Source organism: Periplaneta americana, chromosome 3, assembly GCF_040183065.1.
Source record: "Periplaneta americana isolate PAMFEO1 chromosome 3, P.americana_PAMFEO1_priV1, whole genome shotgun sequence".
Classification (NCBI taxonomy): domain Eukaryota; kingdom Metazoa; phylum Arthropoda; class Insecta; order Blattodea; family Blattidae; genus Periplaneta; species Periplaneta americana.
In genome coordinates, this window is record NC_091119.1 from 122147717 (window position 1) to 122164460 (window position 16744).

At 37.3% G+C, this 16744-nt stretch overlaps 1 protein-coding gene across 1 annotated transcript in view; it reads right to left on the minus strand.

The window, feature by feature from the left end:
- LOC138696478 (NFX1-type zinc finger-containing protein 1-like) overlaps window positions 1-16744 on the minus strand; it is a 106216-nt gene that overhangs the window by 63109 nt on the left and 26363 nt on the right. Inside the window, exons 2-3 of the mRNA XM_069821491.1 lie at window positions 3276-6432; window positions 880-963 (exon numbers count right to left, since the gene is read on the minus strand). Coding sequence (XP_069677592.1) covers window positions 880-963; window positions 3276-6318 — 3127 coding nt within the window. The 5' untranslated portion in view covers window positions 6319-6432. The remainder of the gene's footprint in view (window positions 1-879; window positions 964-3275; window positions 6433-16744) is intronic.

Sequence of the window (16744 nt, forward strand, 5' to 3'; positions counted from 1 at the left end):
GGTGAGATTTCACTGCAATGTGATGTGCTCTGCTCTCTAGCAGGTGTGAATTGGTGAAATTTCACTGTAGCATGATGTGCTCTGCTCTCTAGCAGGTGTGAATTGATGAGATTTCACCATAGCGTGATGTGCTCTGCTCTCTAGCAGGTGTGAATTGGTGACATTTCACTGTAGTGTGATGTGCTCTGCTCTCTAGCAGGTGTGAATTGGTGAGATTTCACTGTAGTGTGATGTGCTCTGCTCTCTAGCATGTGTGAATTGGTGAGATTTCACCATAGCGTGATGTGCTCTGCTCTCTAGCAAATGTGAATTGAACTCAAACTTAGCAGAACTTTTTCAACTCGCTTGTTATCGACACTACAGTTGGTTCAGAAGTTACAGTGACATTATTATTATTATTATTATTATTATTATTATTATTATTATTACTATTATTATTATTATTATTATCATCATCATCATCATCATCCTTCACGAATTAGGCCTCTGTAGACCTGTTTCGGCCCCATCTAGCAGTCTTCTTAAAGGTCTTCCTGGTCGACGATGTCCTCTAGGTTTATATTGATTATTATTATTATTATTATTATTATTATTATTATTATTATTATTATTATTATTACTATTACTATTATTACTATTACAAAGCCTTATATGCTATGAAAGCTCTTTTAACTGCTGAGTTTACAATATAGTACCACTGCCCCCTGTCCTGATAAAGAATTTTCCAGTTGTTATCAAACAAATTTTAGGTCCTCCTTCAGATTAAACAAATATCTGAGCTTAGGTCTTCCCAGGAGTATACTTTTTACAGTTAATTTGTGAATGTCCTGTACTAGTACTTCAATTACTGCCTAGCCCCATTAAATGATTAACACTCACCAATAAGTATGACATGTTCACAGGAGTTGGTCAGAGACACAACAATGTGGGATTCCATCACTTCAGCTGCTTCTTCCACAAACACTGTAACCAGATTAAAAAAGTGAACACATTTAGCAATATCGTTTGGCACTTACCGTACAATATTATTAATCATAAAATTTTGTGACTTTTAATTCACACAACAATAATGTTGCTTTTATTCACAACAATAATGACTTTCTATAACTGAATTTAAACACTACCGTCAACAGTGGGTATTTCACTCCACACAGCAACACAGTATTCATTATTGCACTCCACAGACGAAAATGACAATTCACTTGGATTATTGAGAACAACAATGTACTGCTAATCTCAACTAACGTTCACAAAGGACTATTTACAAAACAAAACTGTCAGTTCTCAGTTCACAGTTCGCTGCCTTAGCTAGTTCTTCTACCTCATTCACTCATGTTCGCAGTATATCGAACCCAAGACTTCCAGAGCAGTCCACTGCACTCGAACTCAAGACTTCCGGATATGCTGCACTCGCCTGGTCGCTGTCACAGTTGCGGTCTTCCTCAAGTCGGACCCAGGTCTCGAAGGCTGGCTTCCTTGACGTTCACTGGTGCTTCACAAGACTGACTCGCTGTTCTAAACTAAACTGAACTGGCTCTCTTCGAAGGCTGCTCGCTTTTTATTAGTTAAATCACACTTTCCAGAAACTACGATTTCGCGAACAATCTCGTTACAACAACTGGTTCGCGTGGCTTTTCGAAACTTCCAGCTTCCCCCTCTTACGTCCGTCCGCTCCAGTTCGCGCGGCCGCGCCGCGCCATAGTGCTGGCCAACTTGAGTCTTTCCTCTCTTCGCCTCCTCGCGCCCCCTCCCTTCTGCTGGACGCGCACAAAGCTCCCCGAAGTTGCGAGAACTTTCCATTATGGTTGCCACAATATATTCTATCAATACCTTTTCACTGGTTAACTGTAGTATTTTTATGTCAGTGTCTGTGTCTATAATAGGCCTACTACACATCAGCCCAAAAACCAGAAACTTGACACTCTAGAACAATACGAAATTTACAGACATACTAAAACACACTCCCAGCACATCTTGAACACTCAACCCAATTTCAAAACTCACACCCTTTTTGACAGAATCATGAACACACCCCACCACAACAGGAAACCAGAAGATAGCGTGGGCCCTTCACTAGGCTTTGGACAAAGAATAACAACACTTCGAAACTAGTCAGCCAGATAATTTCGTAAAAATTAACACAGTAAAGAAATTGAAAAGTTATACATTTTGTACTTTTGCTGCAGCAGTACAAACTCAGCTATTCATTTTTTATGAGTGGCAGCAGCTGTGAGGGGCTGAAAATACCCTATTTTAAAATAATCACACACTTACTCCTTCGCTGAATGAGCAGTGGAAGGAAGTGCAACAAAAAAATTTTGCTATGAAAAATGGCGATCACTGTTACAGTGAAGCTGAAGCGCTGTCAGTCAGCAAGGCGTTCAATGGTTTTGCTGCCTTGGCGCTGTCCTGGCTGAATGCAACCACTGCTTTACGAATCTGCTGCACGATCCATCGTGGCAGAATATGTGTTTTGGTCTTTTGCAACATTTATTACTGTTAAAATCGTCTAGTAATAATAATTTCATGTCAGTATCATGAAAGTCTAAACTATTTAACAGAATTATGTTCGGCTCTTTTAAGGTTAAATTTATTACTGCAGTAACAGCAGCCAATATTAATTGTCCACCATTTTGCATTCAGCTGGCCGAATTGCGTTTTTTTCGACTCCCTTTTTGCTGCAGTACTGCATGAAGAGCTTTATTGAAGTGCTTTAAGAAATGCACGGCATCCCAATAGAACAAAACCTATCTTGCTCAAACTTTCAAAAAGAAAAGGCAGATAGTAGAAATAAGAAAACGTTGAATACAATTAGATTCAGTCTCATGTTAATACTTAGCTGTCATCTCAGAAGTAGGTATTAATACTCTATGTTATATTTTATTCCACTAATCAATGGTAAACGAGCGGCAAATGCCCATCACTACTGCCATTACCAACACCATCATTACTGCCACCAAACCCCTAACACTACCACTATTATTGCTGCCACTGCCAAAACCATGTTGCAAGTACAGTCGATTGACCTGCCCTGCCACTACTACTACTATTGCTGTTCCTACCGCTATCCATCACTGCAACCACCACTCATAACCATATCTTCACTTGTCATTAATACTACCCACCACCTTTAACACTAAAGTTTTTTTTACAAGTCAGCATCACTGCTGTTGGCACTCGAAAAGAATCGATACTTACATTGAGGTTATATGCAAATCGTTTCATTGGATATAGATATAATATAAAAACAGTACGCAAATTTATATTCTACTCACCAATTTTTGGTTTCAGATTCTGAAGTAACTTATGATGTCTGGCAGCCCCAGTTGTTGTCATACCAACCACTTGGGAATTTTTGAGTGCCTGCAAATCATTATAGTCCTGGACCTCATCTTTTATATGGTAGGCCGTCTGCAAGTCTTTCTGCCATTCTTCCATCTTGAGGAGAAGATTTCTCCTGAGCATGTGCACCCAGTACCGGTATATTATCCACCGCTCATCAGCCTGCAGCTGCCAGAGATCCTCCTGCTGCAGTAGTTCCTCTACTATACTCTCATCAGGAACCCTGTCGTAATTGAACAATTGTCTTTTGATGTAACTTGACCTCAGCTTCAATTCTTCATTCTCTTCTTTCAAAGCCCGTATCTTGTAAACAAGATTTGGATTTTGCAGACATTTCTTATTGAGATTGCACATATGGAATTCATTTTCTCTTATTTCATTATCAAGTTCATCTAGTTCTAAAGCCAGAGTTACAATGGGATAATAATTACGATTTTTCATGTCATACAATTCAATAAGCATGTCTTCGAATTTTGATGGCAAACGTTTTAGGGACATCAAGTCATTCCAAATTCTTTGTTCATATTCTCCATAATACAAGCTGTCATGTAAATCATAGACGTCATCTATTGCTCTTTCTATTAAGCTCCATGGAATGTTAGTATCCATAAGATAAGACTGCAGCTCAGAGCATTCTGCATAGAGTTTATTATCTCTTGCCTGATAAGCTTTATTCATGAACTCCTTTACATCATACGGAAGTGCATCATGGGCATCATCATGCTTGCCACATTCTAGCCACTCCAAAAACATTCCTTCTGCTCCTGCAGATCCATCATGTTCAAAATTGTGAAAATGATGGCCTAGAATTCCCTCATTTCTGAGAACAAACACTGAAACAATTCCTCTGTGACTAGAGATTGCTTCCATATCGCACTGAATTCTTTTTGTGGATAACATCATGCACCTAAGCACATAATTTGCTATTCTTGTCAACTGAATCGTTCCTGCCTCCCGTATACGTTTTTCTCTTAGATTGATGGCTTTCAATATTTCACTTTTTGACTGACCACCAATACGCACCATGTTGATTGTTATGGGATACAGTCCTTCGAGGAACTGATCTAAGGCATGGTTTGTTAGGGAGACGACAAGCATAGGACACGAACTAGAAATTGAATGAAATACTTCGATTTCCTCATCATCTTCGGAATCATAATATCTAATATCTTCCGAATAAGAATGCCACAGTTTGGAATTTTTAATAAGTGTTTTAGCGATTTCGAGCCCTAGAAAAGTCTTTCCGGTGCCTGGAGGCCCCTGGATTATAAGAAATTCCTTTGTGAGAGCAGCTTTGAAAGCATTGTATTGGGAAACATCGAATTGCAATTCCTGTGCATCTGGCCATGACTTATCATCCAAAAGAGAAATCTTCTTATTATTAATTTGAATTATTTTATCTGACCTTGCGTACTGTGGCAGTTGCTGTGATGTTTCGACACGAATGATATACTTTTCCATTGGAAATGTGAATTCCCCCATGTCTTTCAGCGCCTTCATGACATGGAAATAAGGCTCAAAATACACTTCTGATTCTGCCATTAGGAACGTATGATTGAATATGTCATTTGTCACATTACTACCCTCGAATTTTACTACAATGTTACCTTTCTTCAGTTCTCCCACATCTCTCTCTACGACTGTTGCAAATATTATATTGGCGAAATTGTCTCTCGTAAAAAGCAATAGTGATCCGAACATGAATCTTTTTGAAATATCCCACTTGATGTCTCTGCATTTATTGTTAGGGTCAAAACAAACGAACACACCTAGATGTTCTCTCGTTGCTTTGGGTTTAATAAATTTTACGTTATGATGGATTCTAATATTGTCTATTTTCTTCACATCCTCTTTGTTAACACTGCTGACATATTTTGAAATTCCATCTTTCAGAGGGGCCATAAAATCTTCTCGCAACAAACGAAATTGCACATCCAAATAATGTTCAACACTGTCATATGCTCCATCAATAATGTTTGGTCTAATGAAAGCTGATTCATTAGTAACAAGTTCGTGGGGCGTTGGAAATAGGCTCATAACCCGAAATTCATTAGGAGGCAACTCAGATGACTTGTCGCGCTTCTCTTTTCTTCCATATTTTCTTCTTACTCCTCTGCCATCATTACCTTTTTCAACTCCATCAATTTTCTTTTCTTTTACTTCTGTCTTAGAAGCAGCGTGTAAAGTCTTCAGTTTTTCAAATCTCATTTTGACTTCTTCATTAAAATTAGCAGAATGATGGCCTTCATAATACTCTATCATAAAACTTGCCACTGTAAAAATTCTGTCGAAACATTCTTGAGCTCGTGTTGGCAAGTGGGACATGATTGTTTCAGTGAAAGTCACAATGTCTTCCAAAAATCTGCCGATTTCCTGTATCTCCTCTTTTCTTCCTTGAAGAGGGATAAGAGCTATATATTGCGAAAGTTGATCAAGAAAATTGTGTTTACAAGCCTGGGATAGGAGTGAAACTTTGTTTTCTTCGAAATCAGTCGCACAGAGTTTTGACATGACTTTTAAAACTATACCTAACAACTTAGGTGGAAGTGACTGTCGTAGAATATTTTCAAATTTTGATCTCTCATTAGTTAAAATCTTTGCAACGTCTGGTGCATCTTTTTCGGAAAGTTCTTCAAGCCATGCATATCTGTTAACATTACTTTCATTTGAAACTGTATTGAGATTGCCGTATGTACGGGTTCTTCCTTGTCTTTGATTTGCTTGTGAAGAGACAGCCGATGAAACTCTCTGAGACCCACCTCTGGAACTTCTTTGCCGGTCTTCATTGTAGTTTCTTTGTGCTCGAAATGGCTGTATTTGGCTTGCAGATGTTTCAGAATTTCCTTCTGCTTCTGCTGATTGGAACTGTCGCCAATTCCTTGAAGGATACCTGTCTAATTTATTTTCGTTCTTCTCCAGGTGTATTTGGTTTTCAGATTTTTCTGATGACCGAATATGTCTCCCACTCCCTGACATTTCTCTATTAGGTTTATCTTCGTCCTTAGTGATATTCTCCAGGGAGATAAAATCGTTACAAAGAGAACAACCTCTATTCCATATGTGTCATTTCTCGTTGAACAGACAGAAAAGCTGAAACAAAAAAGGTGCAATTACTATATACATACTGCACTTATTTCGTCATTCATTAATATCAATTTGCGGAATAATGTAGGATATTCTACTCTGTTCTTTTATAGTAAAAAATATACTTTAATATTTTAATAATACGTTTTAATTAATATTCTTCCAGTAAATTCTGTTTTATTAAAATGTACAATGAGTTATTTTGATATTATGAGAGTACCGGTATAGCAATTGTAGACCTACTTCATTGTTAATATCTGCTAAAGTTCACGTCACGTAAGAATATTTCTAATAAGAACGAAGAGAAAAAAAAATAATTTTCCATCTTAATGACACACTTTTAACACTTTGTATTACTTAAGAATTTAATATTATAATGATTTTCTAGTGCTACATGAAAAACTAAGTGGAATATTACCTAGTTAACTAGTTTCGACTTTCGTATCATAATCAGTTCTGAGGATAACTGATACAAAAGTCGAAACTAGTCAAGTAGGTAATATACCACTTAGGTTTTCATATTAACACTAGAAAATCGTTATTATACTAATTTCTTAAATCATTTTCCATTCACTTTACAATTGGAGTAGACTAATCTGCATGTAACCATTCTGTCATTTTTCTGTGCATTCAGAAGTAGTAGTTCCATTCATTAAATACCGGTAAGAATTGCATATCAGTTCCGTATCGAGCTGGGAATTATATGTGATATAACTTACACTGCACGTTGGATTATTTTTTGCAGTCCATTTTTTTTTTTTTTTTGTTAATACGAAAATGCCCAAATTACAATTTTATTGACTAATAGACAATGACACTTCGAATATGTACAGTACTGCATCCATTGTTCATGAATTAAGAATAAAACAAATTACTTATCTATGAGCTGTGAAACGAATATTAATTGATATAACAAAAAATCTTGTGTCGCTGCCAGGACTGACATTTTCACCAAAGTGGCACAATAAGTGTACCTAATCTTCACATCGTCAACCATTATCACCATGAGCAGTTGCTGCAACACCTCCACCATCACAACCATTACGATATTTTATTTTCCCCAATTCCACCAGGTTGTCATTTGACATTTCTGGTCTCTCCTGGCAATGACTTATTTGTAACTCACTCCTGAGGTTGGGGCACCTGGAAGGCGGAGTTACGCTGCCCCGATGAGGATGATATTATGAAGTGCCAGGAGAGGTCTTAAACCTAAGCCTAACCTAATTTCCAGACCATGGACGAACACAGGAACATTCCCCTTTAAGGAAAAATTCCTGTGTTCTCACCAGGATTCGAATCTGGGACCTCATGAACTGTAGTCAGAAGCTGTGACCACTAGCCCATGAGTCTGATTCCATTACAATATTTCAAAGCAAAAAATGCCATAGCTTCGTGTTGCTTTCGTTTATTAAGAAAAAATTGAGACTAGTAGCACTGAACATGCAGAGAGCTCTTATGAAGGCTGGTCCCACTCCAACCTCTATCTATCAAAATCTGCTGTCGGGCGGCAAGCGGTCGTATGTCAGTGTATGGACAAATCTGTGCATGTTTCTCTATGCAAACCAGTCTCACTACACCCCCCACCGCTTAGCTTCCTCAGGCTAAGAGCTTCGAATTACCGTCATTAAGCTGACAAAACATTACTACCTGGGAGCAGTCTTCATAGGAACTCTATGTATATATTCAAATCTGCGCCCTACAGTGGCTGTGTCACTTCTTACATGCCCCTCCTAAAAGTGGCAAAGTAAAGCAGATGTAACCGAATTTTACCTAGATAAGGGTACCCAGCCAATGTAACGATGTCACTATTTTATTCGGCACCTGACTGCATCTATAGCAACAATAACAGGAGATCTTGTAGAAATGTAGATGGTACATTTTAGTAGTAATTGTAAGCCTAGATCATATATATACCCAGATTGCTCGGCCTTATAGGCTTTGACGGTAACAACTTTGTCAAGTGTATTATGCTGTCATCTAGTTGTTACATAAGGAGTCACGTCATAACTCCGATTTGAATTGCAGTAGCTATTGTACTGCCATCTCATGTTCGTTTACGGTGGATGGGTGGTGATCCTGACGATTGTTCTCGTCAAAGTGCTACTGATTTTAACACAGGGATGAGCAATCCGTTATATATGTGATCTGGGGCATAAGCTTTGTTCCAGCATCTTTAATAGAGGGAATCGTGATTCGAGTTCTACTGCTGTTCCTATGAATGAATCGATTAATGCAATTATTCTTTATTTTGAGTTTCAAATAAACAATTCGTTCATGAACTGCTCTACTACATCTACTATTAGTGGACACTAATTAGCAGTGAATACGAACTAATAACTTAAAAACTAATTTTGCAAACAAGTACTGTACTGTATGCATGAGGGTTTTATAAAATGTTCTATGTAATAATAGTCTCTGAATATATCTAATTTGTTTCTGTGGTGTAATTTCGTAATAAAAATTATATAAACCTACATTATTTATTTAACATGAATGAGACAACAACTTTTGTTAGTAAACAACTAGCCTTCAAAGGCAGATCTCTAATTAAACAATTATTAGAATCAATATATGGGGCTATATTATTTATTTAAGATGAACGAAATTAAAAATGTAGTTAGAAAAACAATTAGCCATCAAAGATTCGTTATCATGAGGTCATGAAGACATGAGTAAGATTGCAGTACAGTAGCTAATGCAGTCAGATTACTCAGCTGTATTTCGTAATTTTGCACCAGTTTTTTCTTTCTCTTAATTTCAGTATACTTACTTATTCGAACTTATATTCTGTTCTTGACTTGATTCTCTATTTTTATCTTTGTAATTATCCCCGTTTTGTAAAACCTAACTTTATTGTATTGAATTTTGTAATTTTATTGAATTTTGGTTATGTTCCATTTAGTACAAAATTATTTGTAAGAACTGTCCCCGAATACAAGCTTGCTCAGACGGGTGTGTGCTACATCCATTATATGCACCACTGACCAAGGACCTGGGTTCGATCCCCAGGGCCGGAGCGAATTTTTCTCCTCTAATAATCATTGTTACCATAACAGATAAATTCTGTACGTAGATTATATGCATTTATTTTGTACTGTATGCAGCAATAAATACTAATAGGCCTACTAATGTTATGTTATTGAGACAGTTATTAATTTCTCTGTTGTTGTTTTGTCAAATGTCCGAACACAGGTTTGAACCTCATAAGTGACACCAAAAAGGTATCATTCATGAGCCAACTAAGTCAGGAGATAATAGAGTAGGGTGACCAGTTCCTTTCCCCTCCATTGCATACATCGCTGACTAGTGACATATTACACTAATCAGACTTCAAGAATATACAAACAATTGTTTTTCCTCTAACACATATCGTCAAGTAAGATGTAGTGCCTGATAATAGATATACAGTCTTAGAAAACAATTTTTTCGCACAGATACTTTTATAAGTCCCAGTAAGGAGGCAGTGCATGATCAGAGGACAAGTGACCTGGTTCACAAAAGAATGACTAGTTCAGGTAATAAGATTAGTTTTGTTTCGTTGTATGTCTGATCATACGCACTGCCTTCTTTCTGAGACTTAGAAGTATCAGTGTGACGAAACTTTTTTCTAAGACTGTACATATCAGCCAGAAAAATTTATCTATTACCGGTATTAAATTAAATACTGGGTACAAAGGCAAGAGGGAATCAGCTTGCTTGTTAACAGCTGCATTTACTTTAAATTTCTTGGAAATCGGGTTCCCAACTTTGATTTTATATGTTGAATCAATAGTGCACATTATTACTAGCCTTATAAATTGAGGGGGTCAGCGCAACAGTGGTCTAACCCTCCTCAATGTGAAATATTAAATATTGAGCCTTCTGTTGATTTTGACGTGAACTATCATCCTACGAAGTGGAATAGACCAATCCACCATTATATAGCTTGTTAGGAAGCATGTAATTTTTCCCCTAAACATATCACTTATAAATACTTATAACTTTAACTTGCTTTTTCTACATTAAAAAAGTGGCTTACACCACTGTTGCGGTAAACCCCTCAATATGTCTGGTATTCCAAACTCGTTCATAGATATTCTACGTTAACACAATCGAATGCCTTTTCAAAATACTGCATCCACACTTCTTTTAATAGTAATATTGGCATAGATACATGATCTATTGTTGCTCTGTTAGGTCGGAAACCATACAGCGCCATTCAGACAGTCTTCTATACATGGTTTTTGATTCTTTCTAAAGTAGACTGTTTTTGTTAAAATATTGTAAGTTCAATTTTAACTAACGCAATTCCCCTGTAATTCCGATATGAACAAAGGTTAAGATCACCTTTCTTATAAATTGGACGTATGAGCATCGTTCCAAACAGTATCAAGTCCACTGGCTTACGAAATTGAGTTCGATATATTTTGTCTAGTTTCTTTATTCCATCTTTCATAATATGAAGTCTGATAGTTTTAAATCGTATTTGTAAAGCATGAAAACCAGTGTTTAAAAGTGACTATTGTTTCAAATCTTATTAGGTCCTATAAAGTGTCTGGATCAAATCGTATTATGTCCAAGATTAATTTTATTGAGTTCGAAAAACACCTTTAAAAAATACTGACAACTAAACATTACCGTAGTCCATAATATTTATAAATCTGTAGGTTGTGTTTACATTTTCAGTGAAGAATCGAATCTGAGGAACTACAAAAAACACAGAGTGAATAGTCTAAGTAAATTGATGACAACGTAAAATAAAACGAATTATATAAAATTTGATCAAAGATGAACTGTAACAGGATAAAAATAGAGCCCACCTATCACTGTAATGACCCATCAAAGATATTCATAATCATTTTAAAAGGGAAAGCAAGCTACTAATCACACCAAACAGCAGAGTGAATTAAAGAAGACTGGAGTGAATAATCTGTTAAGCAAACGGTTTGTGAATAATTATTGGAGGAGCGTAAGAGACAGATTTCTATGGTACATAATATTAATTAAAAAACTGTGGCTACAAACTATAAGAATGATGGTGGTATGGTAGCTTGTGACTGGCTAGAGGAAGGAGGAGGGTTGAGTATAATTTGAACTTTGAGATCTCCATGAACCTGACTTTTGACAGCAGAAAATATTGTATGGACATTCTGTATAACACGATTTTAAATTGTAATTTGGTGTTAATGTTGATAATAATGATGCGCTATTTTATGTACTTGTCTTATTATAGGTTTCTAATGACGCAATTACCTATCGTGTTTGGATCAAAATGTATTATGTTCAAAACAATTTTTTTTAAACGTGTTCGGTTTACGAGCAATTCAGTTTTTCGTTATTCCTGTAAAAATTGTTTCTTGAACATAATACGATTTGAAACGATGCTCCTTATATAATTATTTCTTTCCAATCTGTAGGTATTTATTCCCCTGTTAATTTATTTTGTATTAGTTATTTATTTATGTGTATACGTGGTGTGTCTAAAAAGTTCGGTGAATAGTGTCATATCTGAACGGCAACTTGGCACATGTGCTTGCGCATGCACATGGTTCTTCAGAGACTTGGGGAGAATCGATACACAGCATGCAATGCATGTGACTGGCAGTGTAAACAGACTGCGACCAGTTGAACGTAGTCAGTGTGAGAGGAAGTGTCACAGCGCAATGGAGCAACATGTAAACATCAAGTTCTGCAACAAATTGGGGAAGACTGCAAGGGAGACACATGGAATGTTGGTGCAGGTGTACGGGAGGGAAGCCGCGAGCAGAAAATGTGTTTATGAATGGTTTAAACGCTTCCGTGAAGGGAAGGAAACAATTGAGGATGAGCCACGTTCAGCCACGTTTTGCGGACGTGAATGCCATCAAAGATCGTGTGACAGCCGTTCTGCGATCGATTCCACAGGAGGCCTTTGCTGATAGTTTCCAGAAGCTGTATGAACGTTGTCAAAAGTGTGTTGTAGCGGGTGGCGACTATTTTGAAGGGCAATAAAGAAAATTTGTTTGTATCTTTGTTTTGTTTGTTTTCTGATAGCATTCACCGAACTTTTCCAATTCCTGGCTCAGAAGATGGTAACTGTTCTTGAACACCCTCCGTACTCCCCTGATCTGGATCCTGCGGACTTCTTCCTGTTTCCCCGCTTGAAGACGGCCAGATGAGGGGAGTACGGAGGGTGTTCAAGAACAGTTACCATCTTCTGAGCCAGAAATTGGCGCACACGGATCGCACAGTGTGCAGGGGCATTGTCATGGAGCAGCATCCATTTTCCAGTCCTGTGCAACTCTGGCCGAATCCGCCATATACGCTGTAGCAATCGGTTCAAAACGGACTGGTAAAATGTAGCATTAATGGTTTGACCTGCAGGAACAAATTCCTTGTGGATGACGCCGTTGTTATTGAAGAAGGCGATCAACAGTGTTTTCACTTTGGATTTTTGCAGACGGCTTTTTTTTTTTGGTCGCGAGGAAGTCGGTAAACACCATGACATCGATTGCCGTTTTGATTCCGGATCGAACTAGTAGCACCAGGTCTCATCTCCCGTGACGATGATTTTCAAAAGCAATGGATCCTGGTCACACATGGAAATGAAATCACCAGAAGTTTCCATCCGCTTTGCTTTCTGCTCGTCTGTGAGCTTGTGCGGCACAAATCGGGAGCAGATCTTCCGCTTACCCAAATCATCACGGACGATGGTGTGCACCGAGTCCTTGCTAAAGTCCAATTCCTCCGCAATCAATCTTAGAGTCAGTCGCCGATCTTGTGCCAGCATTTGTCGCACTTTCTCGATAATTTCTGGAGTTCTACTTGTTGATGGCCGACCTGAAAGTGGCTCATCCTCAATTGTTTCCTTCCCTTCACGGAAGCGTTTAAACCATTCATAAACACATTTTCTGCTCGCGGCTTCCCTCCCGTACACCTGCACCAACATTCCATGTGTCTCCGTTGCAGTCTTCCCCAATTTGTTGCAGAACTTGATGTTTACACGTTGCTCCATTGCGCTGTGACACTTTCTCTCACACTGACTACGTTCAACTGGTCGCAGTCTGTTTACACTGCCAGTTACATGCATTGCATGTGTATCGATTCTCCCGAAGTCTCTGAAGAACCATGCACATGCGCCAAGTTGCCGTTCAGATATGACACCATTCACCGAACTTTTTAGACACACCACGTAGAGTGGAAGGTGCCTTAAAAGAGCAGAATTTCCTTTTATTTATTGGGAAATCAACTTTGCAACTTTGCGGTAAATATGTATTTGCTCAATGCATGGAAACACCCCTTCTCCTCAGCAGTGATGACGGTTATGTAGTCAATGTCAACATCAGATCTTTCTCACGAGGTGACTGCCCTTATCTCCTCTGTAGTCAGGCCAAAAGTTGAAGCACGCGTATGGAAATAGTGTACATCCATTATTTAAAATGATTTATTAATAATTAAAGTAAGGTATTAAAATATTCTTAAACCATAAACATACTACAAAATTACTTGTTGAAACTGAGAACTCTATTGTAGGCTGAAGCCGTGTATAAAATGTGTTTAAAAGATAAATTAATGGGATCAAAATTTACGGAAATTAATGGAATCAAACAAAGTGTACGATATCATGTAAAACAATAATTTCTGGGAAATCTATGATTGAAGGGACAAAATGGTAGAGGACACGTTCATTCATAATATGCTCAGGATTCTTTCCTTAAAAGGGCTGTCATTGAACCAGTAGTGTATTACTAAAAAAAAAGCCATGACTCTGAAGTTTTGAAGCATAAGCAACTTGGTTGTATATAATCATATATAAAACAAAATTGAAGCATCTTCCTAATAGCAAAGATAAAGAGGTTGTTAGGTCTGAATAGAAGACTTCACTATGAAATTAACATAAATATGAATAAAACATGATTTTTTATAAATGCAAAATTTTACGATAATATGAAAATCAGAAAAATGCCCTAGCACCACCTGGTCTCGAAAAATAGTACCTTGGAGCCACGCCACCTACTGGGCCTGAAATACACTTCTGCATTGAACACCTTTCACTCTGTGTGTATGTATGTATGTATGTATGTATGTATGTATGTATGTATGTATGTATGTATATTTTTTTTATTTTAGTAGGTTATTTTACGACGCTTTATTTAGCGTCTGAATGAGATGAAGGTGATAATGCCGGTGAAATGAGTCAGGGTCCAGCACCGAAAGTTACCTAGCATTTGCTCATATTGAGTTGAGGGAAAACCCCGGAAAAAACCTCAACCAGGTAACTTGCCCCGACCGGAAATCGAACCCAGGCCACCTGGTTTCGCGGCCAGACGCGCTAACCGTTACTCCACAGGTGTGTATGTATGTATGTTTGTATGTAGTATATTCTAATATTATAGGTTTGTTTAATTTCCATATATCGGGGCTAATGCTGTCGCTTCTGGTAGCTTTATATCACTTCAATTTATCTATTCTATTATTTTCGACTACTAATATTGAATTTGGTATTCCCAAGAAACTAGTTCGATTAATTAAAATGTGTCTCAGTGAAACGTACAGCAGAGTCCGTATAGGTCAGTTTCTATCTGATGCTTTTCCAATTCACTGCGGGCTAAAGCAAGGAGATGCACTATCACCTTTACTTTTTAACTTCGCTCTAGAATATGCCATTAGGAAAGTTCAGGATAACAGGCAGGGTTTGGAATTGAACGGGTTACATCAGCTTCTTGTCTATGCGGATGACATGAATATGTTAGGAGAAAATACACAAACGATTAGGGAAAACACGGAAATTTTACTTGAAGCAAGTAGAGCGATCGGTTTGGAAGTAAATCCCGAAAAGACAAAGTATATGATTATGTCTCGTGACCAGAATATTGTACGAAATGGAAATATAAAAATTGGAGATTTATCCTTCGAAGAGGTGGAAAAATTCAAATATCTTGGAGCAACAGTAACAAATATAAATGACACTCGGGAGGAAATTAAACGCAGAATAAATATGGGAATTGCGTGTTATTATTCGGTTGAGAAGCTCTTATCATCCAGTCTGCTGTCGAAAAATCTGAAAGTTAGAATTTATAAAACAGTTATATTACCGGTTCTTCTGTATGGTTGTGAAACTTGGACTCTCACTCTGAGAGAGGAACATAGGTTCAGGGTGTTTGAGAATAAGGTGCTAAGGAAAATATTTGGGGCTAAGCGGGATGAAGTTACAGGAGAATGGAGAAAGTTACACAACACAGAACTGCACGCATTGTATTCTTCACCTGACATAATTAGGAACATTAAATCCAGACGTTTGAGATGGGCAGGGCATGTAGCACGTATGGGCGAATCCAGAAATGCATATAGAGTGTTAGTTGGGAGACCGGAGGGAAAAAGACCTTTAGGGAGGCCGAGACGTAGATGGGAGGATAATATTAAAATGGATCTGAGGGAGGTGGGGTATGATGATAGAGACTGGATTAATCTTGCACAGGATAGGGACCGCTGGCGGGCTTATGTGAGGGCGGCAATGAACCTTCGGGTTCCTTAAAAGCCATTTGTAAGTAAGTAAGTAAGTAAGTACTAATAAAGTAGGTTCTTCAACTAGACGTTCGAAATCGTCCATAACCTGCAAAACATTATTTATCATTAATAGGTCATAGAAATAATCTTTTCAACTAGTAACGGTTTGATTGTTTTCTGTTAATTAAGTATCTACGGTAGTAAATCTGTAATGTCCAATCTGTCCAACGTTTTTATATGTGCAGTTTTCAACATATTTACACTCCTGAAATATCCTTTTGTATCACTGTTTCGATCATTTTCAATCTTTTGTAATATATTTTCATCGTAATTACTTACGTTTCTTTCGTTTTGTAAGTTTCGTGGGATATTCCTGCTTTTCAATAAATTCATATTCAAATTTTTTTTAGTACTTATGTCTACCGTACCTTTCGTTCTTTCTTTTATTGTCTATTCACACTCGAAATCAAATGTCTTCAACTGAATAAGTGAATCTAAAACTTCAGTAGACTGTGATTTGTTGTTGTTGTTGTTGTTATTATTATTATTATTATTATTATTATTATTATTATTATTATTATTATTATTATTATTATTATTATTGGAAGGAAGCATCCATTATTCCAGTTTTCAAAAATGGTAATAAAAAGTGTTACTAATTATAGACCCATTTCTATCCTAAACAATTTTTCTAAAATTTTTGAAAAAATTATCCACAAACACATTTCATTTTATGTTAAAAATAAGATCAATTCGGCCCAACATGGATTTACTAGAGGGAAATCTACTACTACTAATTTAGTTTCCTATCTTAATCTCATAATGCCTATAGTTGAAAATCAAGGTCAAATTG